Below are 17,816 nucleotides of genomic sequence, written 5' to 3'. Positions count from 1 at the left end.
AACTTGAGAGAGGAAATACTAGCACCCAAAATCGGCTCTATGATCTCCAAGATCACTTGTGCAAAACTTATGCAACTTGTTCAACCATTTTAGGCTAAGGGGTTACATATTTATAGTGTTGTGTAACCCTAATTCCTATACTTGGGCTTGTAATGGATTAACACCTTATGGAACTTACATAAGCTTAGCCCACCACTAATAATCCACCATGGATTATTAGCCCAACTTATATGTATCATTGATTTACACAATCATCCCTTGTATATATATATTTAATTAGTCTCTTTTGATCACCGAATTAATTCCAAATTAATGGACCATGCTACTCTCTGGTCAAGTACATACCAATTATATTTATGGTCTTAGACACCTAATCCAACAGTCTCCCACTTGGATAAGTCTAATAACTATTATTGCAAGTATGACTTCCAAATCCTGACTAGCAATCGTAGCTCTTAAAAGCCACTGTCGAACTCTGACCTAGTCAATGACGCGTCCATTAGATAAGGAATCATATATTCCTCCATTCTAGATATCATATGGACATGAGGCATGGATTATAATCATTCTCTTTGACCATCTGTTGTTTCCCGATTTCCGATTTATGACGACCGACTAATTGAACAAATCAAATCAGTCCAGGCTTGGCCAAACACTTAGGGTTATCATCACTAAATCATCGAGGGTCCCACATATATCGCTTTTATCCCTCTAAGATTAAAAGGAATGGATAAAATTCGACTCAAATGCTTGCTTGTATTTACTCATCAAATCATACACAACAATATGTTTTATAACACCAAGTTACTAGTGCGTTTACATACGTCAATGTGCAACCGATTTGTAAACTACAACTCACATGTCTTGGTTTTAAGAATATAAGATATTATCATCTCACAATCACTCGTGATAAAATCTATGAAGTGATTCAGATGAGCGTGGGTTCAATCCAATACCCAAATCTTATTCCAGGAGCACTAATGAACACTATAGCAAACTTGTGCTATGTCTAAAACACCTCGACAAACTACAGACCCATTCATGAGAATCTTGCCTCAATACCTACTTCGAAAGTATGATCGATTGTGGATAGTTTGAATAACCTAGTTATTCGGGAAGTCGAAACATGAAAAGTAAAACACAAGAATAATACTAATCCTATATGGCCCTAAAAATTTTGAGTGCCATATTGATTACTCATTATTCATTTTATAATGTTTCGAATAATTAACTTGATACTTGAATTAAAACAATAGTTTTCCCATGCTCCAAGCATGCACACTATGTTTTATCTATGATCCTTACTTTGTGAAATAGATCAATTTACACATTTCAAAGATGCCCATTTCATAATTCCAAATCCTTACCATAAATGTAAGAATATCAAATTCTTGACATTTACTATAACCTGTTAGATTCTAAACTTATATGTAATGACTATGCACAAAATTCATAGAGACTTGGCAACAGGCATTACAAAGAATTCCAACGGAGAGCAATTCCATGGAAACGAAGTCTCAAATTCAAAGTACATTCCTTTGAACATCCTTCTTGCATTAATTTTCTAATCTTATATAGATTTAAAGAATAGATTCTACTTATGGAAACATTTCCATATTCCGATTTTCACTATCACTTTTGAACAAGAGTTGCCTCTTTTCAAAATATGTCAATATGGTTCATCCATTTTTTACTTCCAACTACAAGCAACCAATCCTTGGCAAACCTTAGATTGTCCTTAATAGTTGTTAACAACTTTAGTAATATCCGGTTCTAGTCCTTTTTCCCTCTTGATGCCCTAGGCATTTGTAAAATTTAGAACGGATAAATATTACAGCCCATGTAATCGATCCTATACCCGAAGCATATTGAACACAATTCATAAAGACATGATATTTGACCAGTCTTTTGCTAAAATATTTCTATTTGCCATGTTCTCATAATTCGAATTATGAAGAGGTATGTCGTAATCATAATCGAAATTGTGAATGCAATTAACATTTCCATATATATATATATATATATATATATATATATATATATATATACATATATTGAATTTCCTTATGTTGAACCATTCCAACATAACATTCATATATATCCTTGACTAAATTTGATTAAAATCTCAATCTTAGTTTTTAGATTTTGAAATGAAGTATAATTTCCTCTCCCTTAATTATAGCAAAACAATTTTTCAGACCCTGCAACTTTGCGATTTGAAACCTTTTGTTTTTCTATAATTAACATTGCCAACTTGCAACATTTTCCGTAATAATTATGCTCCCACTAGCATAATAATTATTATCTTACTAGCATAACACTTATGATCCCACTAGCTTTTGACATGTATTCAGAAACCAGCTAGACTTCTAGAAATCAATACTTATTGCCTTTCATTACCAATGTTCAGATTTCTGATACGAGATGCTTTGATAAGACTTTATATAGACTTCTCAAAATCACACACCTTTCCTTAGATATCTCACATGTGTGTCTAAACATTTCTAAACATTTGAGACTTATTGTTGTAAGTTCTAAAATTGTTTAGACCTTTTTCCATATCTCACAATTCGAACTTATGAAGAGGGATGCCATAATCATAATCGAATTTGGGAATGCAAATATCACAATTGCTAACTATTTAAAATCTACTTAGTGAAAGTGTTTCCTCACAATCATTTTCATGAATTGGAGAGAAACATTATGACATTTAGATTTTGTGGTATATGTGTTCCTATCCTTGTGAATTTTTCATAACCATAATCACAAGACAAGGTTAGTGACAAATCCAAACTCATATGGACTGAACTTGTTCAATCTTAATTTTTTGCCACCTGGCATCACAAGGGCCTAGGCCTACCATTGCTTTCGAATTGTTATGCAAAGAACTGAGAACTCATAGAACTCACATGCATAGTCAACTTTAACTGGAATGGACACAGAAACAAGAACATGTCAGCACGATAGGCTATAAACCTCATGGCGTGTGCTAGTGATAAACAATTGGTTTACTCTTGATTAGTTCTTGAACATCTTCAAGATCTTTAAGACTCCCACTGACCTCTTCACATATAAGATTCACTTTGTCAATAAACATTCTTGGCAAACAAATATTCAAGAGTTAGTTGGGTTTCTTATCAAGACAAACACTTCACACAATTGGCCTTAGTTGGTCTTTGTTTTATCCAAAACATCACAACTTACCAATTTCAAATGTACATGAGTAGAAAACACTTTACTCTACATTTGATAAGTATTATAATCCTTTCTTAAGATTATTTCACTCAAGGCTCAATCTTGGAGTATGACTCTAAGACTTGTTTTGGAATGCAGTATGACTCATCTTCTAGATTTAACCATTTCAACAATTCACGATTCCTCTTCTTAGCCATACAAATGCTCTAATATATTCTTAGAGAATCAATTTTGATATGGTTTCATAATCACTAAGATAATCATAAAACACGATACTCAAGTACTCTCCTATCTTTTCATATTGGAGAAGCTTTTATCTTTTTGCCTAATTTGATTCTTCTCATTCGTTCTGCTATACATTGAAACTTTTCTAATGTTCAAAATTATACTTAAAATTGTAAGCATAATCATATTTAATAAACTTTAGTAAATCATGACAAATAGTCTTATTGTTCTTTGTGGTGGACTTGACCAACGCACATGCAGTGTACCCGATCCCCTAGTCTTTCACTTGACTCACATATACATATGAACAAGGAATTAGTCTTAATTTCCTAAAGATGAAGGTTCTTATTCATCACACAATACAAGTTGCATGATTCCAAGTTTCTATCCAACTAAAACTTGGGTGATGAGAATCTTTCCTTATTTTCCAATTTCTAGACACTAGCACAAACGAAAAAAATCAAATCCATATTGCTCACATAGAAACATAGAAACATCAATTTTCACAAATGCCATTGCAAGGAGATATAATAAGATAAAAACAAATTTTTATTTATTTATAAAATGTGGAAAAACAATTCCTTACAATGCAATTACAAATGAAAACTATGTTACTACATATTTCTAAGCAATCTATCATAACTATTAAGCAGCAGCTCAAAAATCCGATCATTGAACCATGCGATTGAAATCCATCTTCGCGACCAGATTCAACATAGTCTTCCTTTAAGCTTCCTTCCTTTTGCATGATCCTACAAAACATCAAAATGCAATCTTGTCACATCATGTATTAAGAATCAATAGTTAGGAACTTAATAGAGTTAGCCAGTAGATTTACCTAAAGTAGAGTCAAACTTATTGATTCTACCTTCTTTCAAATCTTTCAGGTAGTCAGGGCAGTTTCGCTTCCAATGTCCCTTCAAATGGCAGTAGAAACAAATGGCTTCTTTTGCATTGGCACGTGAGACAATCATAAACTTAGCCTTTCTCTTTACCATTTGGTCAACCGGGTTGACTATGGTCGATCCCTTTCCATTGGGAAGAGAAATCTTTTCTGGACTTACAATTTTACCATTGTCAATGTCCATGGAAGTTTGAGAAGTATATCTTCCAATTAAATTTGTTTTTCCAGTGATCCAAATAATTGATGATTCAGCAGCAACAAGCAAATAGGTAAGTTCAATAAGGTTCATGTCGTGGTTTGTCACATAATAGTCCATAATGAACTCACTATATGACTCAGGAAGTGATTGAAGTGTTGGATAAGGTGTCTAAGTCCATAACTATTTCGGGCTTGTACTTGACCCGACCCGGCATGGTCCATTTGGGTTGCATGGCACCATGCAATTGGATAGACTAAATGAGAGAAATAACACTTGGAGATTATTAATATATTATAAGTTCTAATATATTAATAATATTATTTAATTAGTTGATCAAAGAATTAATTTGGAATTAATTAAGTGATCAAAGGATAACTAATTAAATATATGGGTTGATTATGTAAATCATTCATATCTTGTATAGTGGGCTAAGAGGCTCCATGGATTATCAAGTTGGGTTCTACCCATAGGATGCTCCATGGATGCTCCATGGGAGTTACAAACCCATGGGTCATGGAAATGAAGAGTCATGACACATTAGGGTTTACATGGTGTAACCCTAGATGTGTCAACACTATATAAGGATCCCATTCTCCACCAAAATTGGCTAGAAAAAAGAAACTAGAGGGCTTGGCCGATTTTGAGAAGTGTGTGTTATCTCAAGAGTCTTTCCAAGAGCATTTGGTGTTGTGTGAAGCATTTGAGGCATCACACTTGGGGTGCTAGGCTCACAAGGTTTCAAGGAACACAAGCAACAACAAGGTAAGTTATTCTATCTATGATTCAAGTTAAAATTGTTCCCCATGTATGCTAGATAGGAATATAACCTTGGAATTCAACTTTGCATGATAATTAGACAAACATAGATCCAAGGTTATTAAGGTTGCATGTACACTTAGGAAGTGTTAGAATGCTCAAAACCCATCATGAAGAACCCAGTAACCAGCCAACTTCCTTGAGACAACGGCACCCAATACTCTCAGTTTGTCAATATGTGACTTCATCTCCAAGACATGAGTACACACAGGTCTTCCATCTTGATGTTTAATTGCAAGTAGGGCTTGAGTGACCTTGAACTTTTTAAGTCCTCGAGCTTGTGGGTTAGGGAGAATAATTGGAGGAGGTGGAGGAAGTGAAGTATGATTTCCACTTCCACGATCCAACCGTGGAACATCATCTTCACGAGGAAAGCTTATTCCAAAAGATTTGGGAAGACCATAGTTGTCTGAACTAGACACCTACAAGGGAGGAATTCAAGTTAGTTGATTTAAGTCCTTAATATAACACCCAAATGAAATATTAAGGCTAGGACCCAACATAAAATTTTACAATTTGGAAGAGGGATGCCATAATCGAATTGCAAAATATTTGAATGTAGGTAACTGACGATTTACCAATTTCCACCACGAAAAATGAAATTGATCTTAGGTTTTAAATGGATTGAAATTACTAGATCCTTTGAGATTCATTGAACTTTTCAATGGCATGTTTAAATCTCGAATGTGCCCTTTAGGTTTGTGACTGGGATGTCGAGGATCACAAACAAGGTGTGAATAACCATGCAAAATAGCTTGCTACACCTAATGTTACAAATCACCTAGTCAATGTGTCGGTTAACCACACACACTCCATTGATCTATGATTAGCATCAAGCTACCCTTTGTCATGCACTGTTAGTCCCAAATTAGTGTGCTAGTTAACCACACATGCTCCACTAACGACTTAACAAGGTGCAAAGTGCAATTTCATTGGTTAGCACCAAATTCACATTTCTCCTAAATAACTAAGATTGGGAATTTATAAGTGTTTAGTCTCTTGGTATTTTCATTATACTTTTAATGAGAATTAATGACCTATCCTACCCATTTGGCTAACGACCTTCCACCAGTCAAGGAAGCGGTGGGTGAGAGTGGACACCCATTAAAACACCATTTTATAGGCAGTAACCTTATACCCCCCCCCCCCTTATAGACCAACTTCGTGAATGAGGCCTACTAACGGTAAGACTGACTTATTCTTATATATATATATATATATATATATATATATATATATATATATATATATACATATGTATATATATATATATATATATATATATATATATATATATATATTAAACCTATAATATTATAAAGTATAAGGGTTGAATTTTAACTTTTAAAACTCTAGTGTTTGGAATTAAAGTATTCAAAGGTGAGACTTTACAGATTCCGAAACTTGAGGGCAAGTTTTGAAACTTGTCAAAAATTTTGGTTTCCATAACTTATGAGTTTAATGTGGTTTTTATGAAAAACTTTTCAAGTTCCAAAACTTGAGGACAAGTTATGGAAGACTTTATAACCATTTAAAACGACTCTCAAAAAGAGACCATTCATTTTCCATAACCTATGAGTGTTAATAACCTTTTAAAAGAAAATCTTTTCATTTTCCATAACTTGAGGACAAGTTATGGATTTCATTAAGGCAATTAGATCATATTTTTTTAACTAACAAAAATTATCAAATAATTTATTCATGATCTAATTAAACTCATAAGTACAAGATAATTTATATCATCAATCTTCAAGAAATTAGCCTAATCATATAAACTAATACAAATCTTGAAATTATGACAATTATCTTTAAATTGGACAAGCATGATCATTACCTTATGAAAAACAGATTTCATGGTTCAAAAAATAGTTTCGGGTAATGATCCTAATCCAATTTCTGGCTAAAACTCGAAATTATGCACACTGGAGCACCAACTCGGCGAGTACATGAACTAGACTCATCGAGTTGGTCCATTTCTGAGTGGACTCGTCGAGTCACCCAGTGGACTCAGCGAGTTCATCAGTCAGAATGCAGAAAAACAATTTTTCCAGCTTTGAATCTTAAGCAATGCATCAAATATAATAGAAAATAATCATAGGCTCTGATATCACTGAAGGGTTTTATATACTACAACATCCTATGGAGCACATACAACCTTAAATGCTTTGGATCTATGTTTTCTCTAATTATACATGCAATATTGTTTCCAAATCATTAAGTCAACAACTAGCATGCAATTGACATAAACAACATAAAATACTAGTTAGGAGTCTACCTCTTTATGTAGCTTGTAGAACTTGTTGTATTTGCCCTTTAAGAACTTAGTGCTCCAAATGTTGTACCTCAAACGGTTCACAACACACCTAGGACAAAGGATAACTTGAGAGAGGAAATACTATCACCCAAAATCGGCTCTATGATCTCCAAGATCACTTATGCAAAACTTGTGCAACTTGTTCAACCATTTTAGGCTAAGGGGTTACATATTTATAGTGTAGGAATCCAAGAGTCATGTGTAACCCTAATTCCGACACTTGAGCTTGTAATGGATTAACACCTTATGGAACTTACATAAGCTTAGCCCACCACTAATAATCCACCATGGATTATTAGCCCAACTTATATGTATCATTGATTTACACAATCAGCCCTTGTATATTTAATTAGTCTCTTTTGATCACCGAATTATTTCCAAATTAATTATTGATCAATATTAATTAAATCATATGATTTCATATTAATATATTAGAACTTATAATATATTAATAAATCATAATAACCTCTTACTCAAGTATCCATCTTATCAAATTGTCCTGGGGATATGCAACCCGAATGGACCATGCTACTCTCGGGTCAAGTACATACCAATTATAGTTATGGGCTTAGACACCTAATCCAACAACTAATCCCCCACATGACATCTTCCACCTACACTCAGCGTAGGGGACTATCCTATGCTCATCGTAGGACATAAAAATGCAACAACATACCAATTTAACCTTAGAGAATTATACCTGCGGATACAGGTGTTACACAATGCTTTAACTAAAGTACGAGATTTCAGCTGGAATTTCTATTAAGCTACTAATTTCTCAAGACATATGTAAAATGGTCTTAGTATAGAAATGATATAGGTTGTGGCCAAGGAGGAGTGAAGTTCTCCAAAAGAAGACTTGAAGAAGTTTTAGGAGTAGGTTGTTATTCGCTTCAAAGAGGTGAGTTATAAATAATTTTAAAGCATGAATGCATGGATAAATGATAATAGATAAAGTTCTTTCCAGATATTAATATGTTTTGATGAAATGTTGATATATCTATAGCATGCTCGAATGAAATTATACGAATAAAATGTTAGATTATGATAATATATGAACATGTATTTCATTGAGTAAAAGATAAGAATAAGAAAGATAAGCTAGATAAGTGAATGGACCTATGAGTGGTCATATAGATTCAAAAGAGATCCAAATAAAGAATATTGTTTATATTTTGTATGGAATTTGTTGAAATGTTAGAGTACGGTTATTATATACCGGTAAGAGTGATGATGTGAGGCCACTTTATGTGATCGACATAGTCACTTATGTAACTGGTTAGATGTGACAAGTAATAGAATAAGAAATTGTTTTATGTGTGATATATTGTTTTATAACTCACCAAACTTGTTGTCTGATATATGTTGTTTCCATGTCTTTTAGGTTTAGGTAGTAAGCCTTTGTGAGAGTGGACTTAGAAGCATCACTTATGGTTTATGTCATGCTTTATATTCTTGTTTCTTTAATTATGGTTAGGATATGAATGGTACACCTATATGTGTTTTCTGGAAATATTTTTGAAGTTTTTGATGCTCTGGTTTTGTGGATGATGTATATGTTGGATTAATGTCTAAGTCCATAACTATAATTGGTAAGACTTGACCCGACCTGACATGGTCCATTTGGGTTGCATGGCATCATGCACTTGGATAGACTAAAATGAGAAAAATAAGACACTTATGGTTATTAATATATTATAAGTTCTAGTATATTAATAATAAGAATAATAAGATTATTTAATTAGTATTGATCAAGAATTAATCTAGGATTAATTAAGTGATCAAAAGAAGACTAATTAAATATATGGGTTGATTGTGTAAATCATCCGTACTTATATAGTGGGCTATTGCTCCATGGATTATCTAGTTGGGCTAAAACACATATGATACTTCATAGATACTGCATGGTGTTTTTGTACCCATGGAACATGGAAATGAAGGCCATGTCAATTAGGGTTTACATGGTGTAACCCTAACTATATATGCATCTTATTCTTGACCAAAATCGGACACTAATGTAAGATAGAGAAGGGCTAGCCGATTTCAAGTGTTCTTGTAACACCCTGTTCTCGGTTTAAACATTTTAAAAGATTATTATATATATAGAATCATGATTATTTTAATCGTTAAAGGTATCTAAAAGATTATTACTATTTATTAGTCAAGTAATTAAACAAATAAATAAGTGGGATTTATTAATTTCAATAAATGGAATATGTTTTAGTCAAGGGTCCAAAGAGTAATTCTTGGAAACTTCTTTTGAAGAAGGAATCAAGTCTAGAGGAAAAACTAGTCATCATGCCTAACCTCAGGGACCATTTATGCCATCTATGAATATCTTGGTATTTTGTCCCCTCTGATAGCGACATAGCGTGAGGGAAGGAATTGTCTCCTGTTTCTTGTTGTATGCCCTGCATCCGATCGAGTATATTTGAAGCAACCATTCTAGCGTGAAGAAGGGGAGTGAGAGTGTGTACTGTATGAGTGTGTACTTAGGTGCGATGCTGAGAGAGAAAGAGAAACGGGAGGAGAGAGGGGAAAAGTGTTGACCGGACATGTTCGCCAGATCTATTCCTCAGGCATCATAGTGGGTGAAGGGGGTAAGTAGTAGGTGTAAGCATCTTTCTAATTTCCCTGTTAACTAGCTGGAAAGAAAATGTAAGCGTAGTCCATCAATTCTTCTTCCTGTTCTAAACCGATGTTGGACCCATCTTTGTTTTGGGTTTGTGTTATCAGAAAGTTTTTTTAAAGAATCCGACTCCATTGTACCCTGATGATCTTCCAGCTGATATCATGGCGTGTAGATTGGTTGTGAAAGGATTTTAAAGGAGAAGAGGTCAAGATGGAGACATAGGAGCTTCATCTCCTTTGGCGATGCAGTGTGTGTGTGTGTGTGTGAGTGTGTTGCCGACGGCCTTATGCTGTGGAGTGAGACAATAAAGAAATGGTGAGAGGGCAGGTAAATGTTCATGGAATAAGAGACCGGTTCAGAGATAACATCAATGACGGAGGTGAATGTCCATTTTTTGGCTGACTTCTATCGCCGAAAGTGGAACTTGGCTGCCGGAGAAGGAATCATCGGAGGCGGCGGATGACGCATGTAGCTTTGTCACCCAGCGTGTAGGTATTTCCTTGGGCCTGAATTGAAAAGTAATTTGCATTCCTTTTATTTCTGGGCTTTAATTCATTTGGGCTAATATCATATGGATTCAATTAGTATATTTTGGGCTAAGTGACGTTTGGTTAAGTTCAAGATAAATATAATATAAGGTAAAGCCTTGTTAATTAGTAAGTGGGTCTAAAATTAATTAATTTATGGGCGTTCGTTTTATCTAATGGGCTGCAAATATAGACATGAATATAGTTCGGTCGCATTAATTAAAAGGTAATTAATTTAATAAGAATTAGACGTACTAATAAGTTTCATGGATTTAAATGCCCAAATTTATAATACGATATGATTTACCTAGTAGATTGATGGATTTAATGTATTAAGTCCTTAATGGGTTAAGTGAGAAAACCCTAATTGTCATTTTATGTGAAACCCTAATTTCACTTGGACATTGAGTTGGGCCTTCCTATTGGGCTTTGGTGATTGGGATAATAATGGACCATCCAAGAGCAAACAAATGGACTAGAATAATCTAATGGACTTAGGGTAAGGCCCACATAAGGAGTTTGGGCCCAATTTGGAAAATTGGGCCATAGAAAGGCAATAGTTGGGCCTTGGTTCATTATTAGACTTTTGGGCCTTGGTTTGGGCCCTGGGCTTGAGTCAAGCTAAGATAGGGGTAAAGTAGTCTTTTACCCCAAGTATGGGATTATGGATATGAGTTGGAACCCAATTATTAATTGGGTGATATTTTGATATTAACAGATCGGGAATCTGCGATCCAGCAACTATGGTTTTTTCTGCAGGACTTCAGCAGTGTGAGGTGAGTTACCTTCCAGCAACGGTGGGTCTACGGCCACAATGCCGGCCCACCAGTAGGAGTTGTATGTTAGATGATTGTCTTTGTGATATCATCTAGGTTTGCTACTACCTGATATGTTATATGCTGGTATGATATGTATATGTGATAGTAGTAGAGTTCGGTTGTTAGGACCGAAGGGTAGGTCAGACACCCCAGATATGTCTGACAGTATGTGATGATATGTTTATATGTTGGCATGATATGTTAGACGTGGTAGTGGTAGTAGGAGGGGAATAGTCCCGAAGTTCGGTCGTTAGGACCGAAGGTGTCACACCCCCGGCCGAGGCGGCGAAATACGCCGGGCTGTGCGACTTAGTTCATGGATCCCAAGCAAATTGAATATACATCACAAGTTACAACAATAACAACATAGCGGTTACATTCAAGTTTAAAGTTCGAATACAAGGTTCATACATATATTAATTTGTTCATAAATCCGCGATAACAATTAGGCCGACATAACAAAAACTAAATGAGACTAGATTGCCTGAAAATCCATGAACAAATCTTCTGTTAAAGGCTGGTTCACCGATCTCCTGAGAATACATGTGATTTGAGGGTCAACACAAAGGTTGGTGAGAGTTACAGGTTTTCTGCTAACCACAGTAATGATACTTTATAAGTCTAGAAAGTATTTCTTTTGTTGTTTGATAAAGAGTTAAATCACAAATATATCTATACTTGAAATATTTGTTAAAGAGATGAATCATAAGTAAATCCATACTTAAAATGTTTGATAAAGTGATAAAACATAGGTAAACCCATACTTTAAATGCTTGATAAAGAGTTAAACCATAAGTAAATCCATATTTAAAATGCTTGATAAAGAGTTAAACCATAAGTAAATCCATACTTAAAATGCTTGATAAAGAGTTATACCATAAGTAAGTCCATACTTAAAATGCTCGATAAAGAGTTAAACCATAAGTAAATCCATACTTAAAATGCTTGATAAAGAGTTATACCATAAGTAATTCCATACTTAAAATGCTTGATAAACAGAGAAACCGGATCCGTGGTTTCTAGTTAAAGAGTCTAGTTAATGCCTATAGTGAGTCCTATAACCGAGCTATGTGACCAATTATAATCCCTGCACAACGCTTCATTAGACATCGTAGTTATACCAAAGATAAATATTCACCCGCTTCGATTGATCAGTCGAGGTTGTAGCTAGCAACCGCAGGTAGGGGTGTCAACCCGTATAGATCTATACATACGTATCTCGCTCCGAGGATTAACAGTTATAGTTAAATGGGAATACTAAGTGGTTAAACCTAGGTAATGAATACTGTCTCACTATAGAAGCCATTAACTAGGTTATACGGTAAAGTTTCACTATAAAAGCTGAATAATTTCGTTAAATCCGTAAAAATGTATGTCACTCGCTTAAATAGATAAAATGTTTCTTCACATGGATGAATGATTTCCAAGATATAATTGTTATAATTTATACATATATAATTAATAAATATGTTTGTACATGCTCGATGTAAGCAAAATAAATTATGCACATGATTAAATATTCTTAAACACATGTATATTGTAAAGAAATCAGTATATAATACATTATTTTGACAATAATAAGTATTAAAACTAGATATATTTTTTTATATGCGTATTCCATAACCGATATATATTTAGCATTTTTATAAACACATTTCATAATTGGAAGATATATTTATGTATATTTCACATGTATTCCCCCCAAAATAATAAAACATAAAAAGGGGTCGTAACACTCACCCTTGAAGCGTGAACGAGGCTCGAGAGTGAATTTGTCGTGAATGTCGTTCCGTGACGTTTTATGCCCTTAAACCGAATGACCGGGTCTATTTGTATTACCTAATAAACCAAAAAGGGTAGTTTTGGTATTAATTATTAAGTATAGGGTGGTCTTTGATAAAGTAAATAAATTCTACGGATTTATTTTGTTAAAATTATTCAACGATGGACTGTTCTTGTAATATTTTTCCAAGGCAGGGACTAAAATTGTACATTCACAGCCTAAGTTGCAAATTTCGGACTCATCTTGGTAAGGTTTTCGAAAGGAGGGGTTAATCTTGTCTATATTATATGACAGTTTGACTTGAATGTGATTTATTTCACAAGGAGGGACTAGGTTCGTAAAAGCAACATAGTTTAGGGCTAGATCGAAATAAACTGTATCAATGTTTGCACAGTTCGTCTTCCACGTTCTTGTACGTGATTCACAGTCGAATCAAGGGAAACGAGACCCATCTGCTGGGTCTCATGGCCTCGGTTGTTCGTAAGGGCTAAAACACGAATGATGGTGATGGCAAAAGGGCTTACAGAGGGTAGGCGGTGGTCGTGAGTGGTTGGCGTCGGCAGCAACAAGTCCGATGATAGTGGATATTGGCGGCGTTGAGCGGCAGGGGGTTGATCTAGCGACCTTCTGCTGCTTCGTCCTGGCTTATGCTTGACGGATACGGAGAGCGGAGGTAAGGGAGGGGGTGGTGGTGAATAGAAACAGCAGAACTACAGAGGAGGGAGCTGTTGGGTGATTTCTTCACCGGAAATGGGTGGTGGGTGGCGATTTCGAGTGGTTATCGGTGGAGAAGCTCCAATAAAACGATAGAGGCAGTGGGTGGTGATGTTTTGAGGGTACTTGGCTGTATGTATGCCCGATAATTTTAGGATGGTGGTTTTCCGGTGGTTACAAAAGGCGGCAGTGGGTGGTTCGTTTGCTTCGGTCAACACATAAGAAATGGGAAACGAAGATGTTGGTGTGACTCCTTGCTTTGCCGGAAAATGAGAAACAACACTTCCACCGGAGGTGTTCTTGAGTGTTGCAAACAGAAAAAAGAACAAGAGATAGGATGGAATTGTTTGGGTATTTTTTTGCCTTGGTCAGCTTATGGTTATGTACAGTACCCTTCCCAATACATAGAGGAAAATATGAAGTTTGAATTAGGTTGAGAGGAGTTATCGACAATTGCTGGGTTTCTTTGTTTTTTTCTTTCACCATTAAAGTATGAAAATTTTGATCACTTAGTAAAGTCTCTGTGGACATTTCCTAACTATATCTATGTTGACTTTCATAAGAGTCCAAATAAGTGAAGGAGGGAGAGATATGGAGAGAGAAAGAGAGAGACGTAAGCTTAAGGCATCCATAAAAATGTTTTTTTTTTTTTTTTTAATTTATTTCAGTGCATAACATTTCATTTAGCCTTAAAAATGGGTTTTCGATTCGCGTGTCCAATTCCCGACCTCGGGAAATTTTTATGATACTACCAATTGATAGATTTTAATTGAAGGATTCTAAAAACTTGAACAGATAAATTTTTTTAATTGTGGAACTCCAAGAATTTATGTTTAAAGTTTCACGTCTAATTGGTTTGAAACTTTTGATTTTTTTTTTTTGACTATTTCAATCTAAAATTACTTCGAGTAGCAAATAAATTATTAGACCATAGTCTGTGTCCAAAAACACTCTCAAAATTTATATCTGAGGTGTGCAAGTGCATCAAATGATCGATACGGTTTATGAAATCAGATAATGTCAGTGTTATACTGGTTTGATTTCTTAAAATGGTCGTATCTTTTGCATACGAACTCCGTTTTGGAAGTTCTTTATATATCCGCGATCAGGAAAATCTGTACTACGAGCCTAGAATATTTTCTTTGTTCACAGGCACTTGATACAAAATTTCAGTTTTTCAGTCGTTAACCAAAGTTACAGTTTGTGCTTTACGTTTCGTTTGGCATTTTCCATAATTTGAGATAAGATACCATTTCATATCTTATTTTATTTGGAATGACGTTATAATTCTGCTAAAATATGCATTAAAATTCAACCGGTCAATATAAAAAAGGTTCGCGGTGATCTGACCGTTTATAGATTCAGCCCTAAATTCTGGGATGTCACAGAAGGGTAGATTGGACACCCCAGATATGTCTGATAATATGACATTTTATGATATATGTGATAGTAGCAGTAGGGGGTGAAATAGCCCTCGAGGATTGGTTGTTAGGACCGATGGGTAGTCAGCACCCCAGAATGGTTTGACATGGGTAGTCAGCACCCCATAACGGCTTGACACGGGTAGGTCGGCACCCTAGAATGGTCGTACCGGGTAGGTTGGGCACCCCAGAATTGCCCGGCAGTATGTATGATATGTGATTGTATGGTATGTGATATGATGGGGGAACTCACTAAGCTTCGTGCTTACGGTTTTCAGTTTTGGTTTCAGGTACTTCATTTTCAAAGGGAAGGAGTCGGCTTGATCGCAGCGCATCACACTATGGTTTTCCACACACGAGATCTTTGGGATTACACTCTGATATTGTTTAATGATAACACGTTTGATTATGTCTACTTTGGTTTTGACATGACATGATATTACAGATGTTTTATTACATTGTTGGTTTTATAATGGCGTATTTAAAAATGAAAATTTTGGGCTGTATTTTTGGGATGTTACAAGTTGGTATCAGAGCCTTGGTTTGAGGGATTCGGACATACTCTCGGGTGTGTCTGAACTCAAACTAAGGACTTGGTATGAAAATTCTCAAAAGTATAATCATTTTTTTAAAAAAGAAGTTTGAAAAGAGAAAATGACTTTGAAAAGAATAAGGTGTGTGATGCGTGCAATCAGCAGAGCTCAAGTAAGTACTCCCAAATTACCCATACAAGTTATGTTATGATTATCAGTATCAGTTTCAGTTTCAGTTTTAGTTTCAGCTTTAGTCTCGGTAGGACAGCATGCTAGTATAGGACTAAGGATCTAGGATGATGCCTTATGTGACTGCTTTATGCGTTTTAGCTTTATGAGAACTGCATGCTAGTATTGAGTAGATAGTAGTAGGATAGCCTGTTTAGGTTATGCCTGATAGTATGAGCTTAGCATTGTATGCTAGTACAGTTTCTCATTATGAGAATAGATTTGCTTGAGTAGTTTCCTGTGTCCGAATGCTGCTTGCTTTGTGCTTATAGGACTCTAAGTGATGGGAGTTAGCCGTTAGGTGAATACGTCACGTCACATGTAATGAGGGTTGAATAATCTCAAAGTGCTGGATTTGGCCCTATTACGCAGCTCTTGTTTGAGTCTAACCGTTGTAGGGACGAGTCTTTTACTCGAAGGATTATCTGAGCCTCGTCACATGTGATGGTATTCAGGTGATGGCTAATTAGCATTACAGGGAGGCCTTCAGCAGCTGAGGACTGGGTTGGATGGAGTTAGAGATTTCCCTAGGGCAAGCCTAGGATGAGAGTAGCATAGATCAGTAATAGTAGAAGTGACTTGGTGGAGTCGAGGCAGTACTTGAGGAAAGTATAGATAGATGTGGAAGGTAGTATGGGCCCGTACTACTGAAAGCAGAGGATCCGTACTCGAATCAAGGAAGGCTGATATGAATCCAGGAAACTTGTAGTGTGTGAGATCCCTCGAGTTTTGATGAGCATTGTGATTTAGTGGTGGTATATTAACGAGTATAGTGACGCTACGTGGTAGACCAGATGGTAGTTGTGGCGTTGACGAGGGATCAGGCTCGGACTCTGGAGCCGGGCAGATTGATGATCAGATGAGGGAGTTCATTCCATCCGAGAATTTCACGCAGTATCATTGACCAGACTCCTGTGATCCTCAGTGTGATCAAGGAGAGCATTATATGGATTTGTGATGAGAGGCTGAATGCATTCTGCACTGAGATAACAGTCATGATAGAGACACATACATTGATATTTCGGGAGTTCAGAGTTTGTGAGTCTTCAGATTGACATGGGGGTTAAGGACCCCATTGTTAGCAATAGATGGTTGGCAGATGTTGCCAACGCTTTTCGTACCAGACGTTGTCTCGAAAGGAGACAAGATCTGACTTACTTCCTATCTCCTGAGGAACAGAGCGCAAGATTGATAGGAAGAGGTTAGTAGTGAGTTGAGTGATGATGCGGTAGATGCTATGTCATGGGATGATTTTAGACCAGATTCTGAGCAGAGTGTGCCCAGGCGATTGAGGTGCAGCAGTTGGCGCAAGAGTTATTAGATCTCCACCAGGAGACTGAGACTGTGGCAGAGATCACTGCCAAGTCTCGGGAAAGAGCTTATATGGTGCCACAGTATGTAGCAGATGAGGAAATGAAGAAGGTAAGTTATCAGAACATACTGTAGAATGATAGCAAGGAGATCATGAGTATCTCGGGGTGCAAGACCCTAAATGGTATGACTTCTT

General features: G+C 35.8%; 1 protein-coding gene and 1 long non-coding RNA gene across 2 annotated transcripts; both read right to left on the bottom strand.

The window, feature by feature from the left end:
• Nucleotides 1–3,892: 3,892 nt before the first annotated feature.
• On the bottom strand, nucleotides 3,893–6,474 carry LOC128133874 (uncharacterized). Its single transcript, XM_052771388.1, has 2 exons — nucleotides 4,259–6,474; nucleotides 3,893–4,172 (listed from the first exon to the last, which is right to left on the bottom strand). Exons 1-2 carry the CDS (start codon nucleotides 4,638–4,640, stop codon nucleotides 4,147–4,149), a joined length of 408 nt encoding a protein of 135 aa, XP_052627348.1. The 5' UTR covers nucleotides 4,641–6,474; the 3' UTR covers nucleotides 3,893–4,146.
• A 5,506-nt stretch (nucleotides 6,475–11,980) lies between these two features.
• Nucleotides 11,981–14,649, bottom strand: LOC111895389 (uncharacterized). The gene is made up of 3 exons (XR_002851551.3): nucleotides 13,938–14,649; nucleotides 13,371–13,469; nucleotides 11,981–12,163 (listed from the first exon to the last, which is right to left on the bottom strand). It is a non-coding gene; the product is annotated as an uncharacterized LOC111895389 (long non-coding RNA).
• Between the last annotated feature and the right edge of the window lie 3,167 nt (nucleotides 14,650–17,816).

The sequence above is a fragment of the Lactuca sativa genome, chromosome 4 (assembly GCF_002870075.4).
Source record: "Lactuca sativa cultivar Salinas chromosome 4, Lsat_Salinas_v11, whole genome shotgun sequence".
Lineage (NCBI taxonomy): Eukaryota > Viridiplantae > Streptophyta > Magnoliopsida > Asterales > Asteraceae > Lactuca > Lactuca sativa.
The sequence above is the reverse complement of the archived record's forward strand: the minus strand, read 5'-3'. Positions and strand labels throughout refer to the sequence as shown.

Excerpts from the sequence above, each read along its gene's own strand:
- LOC128133874 (XM_052771388.1), bottom strand. The coding sequence starts at position 4,640 with ATGGACTATTATGTGACAAACCACGACATGAACCTTATTGAACTTACC. Across the intron at positions 4,173-4,258 it reads TAAGTTTGACTCTACTTTAG|GATCATGCAAAAGGAAGGAA; the intron begins GTAAATCTACTG and ends GATGTTTTGTAG.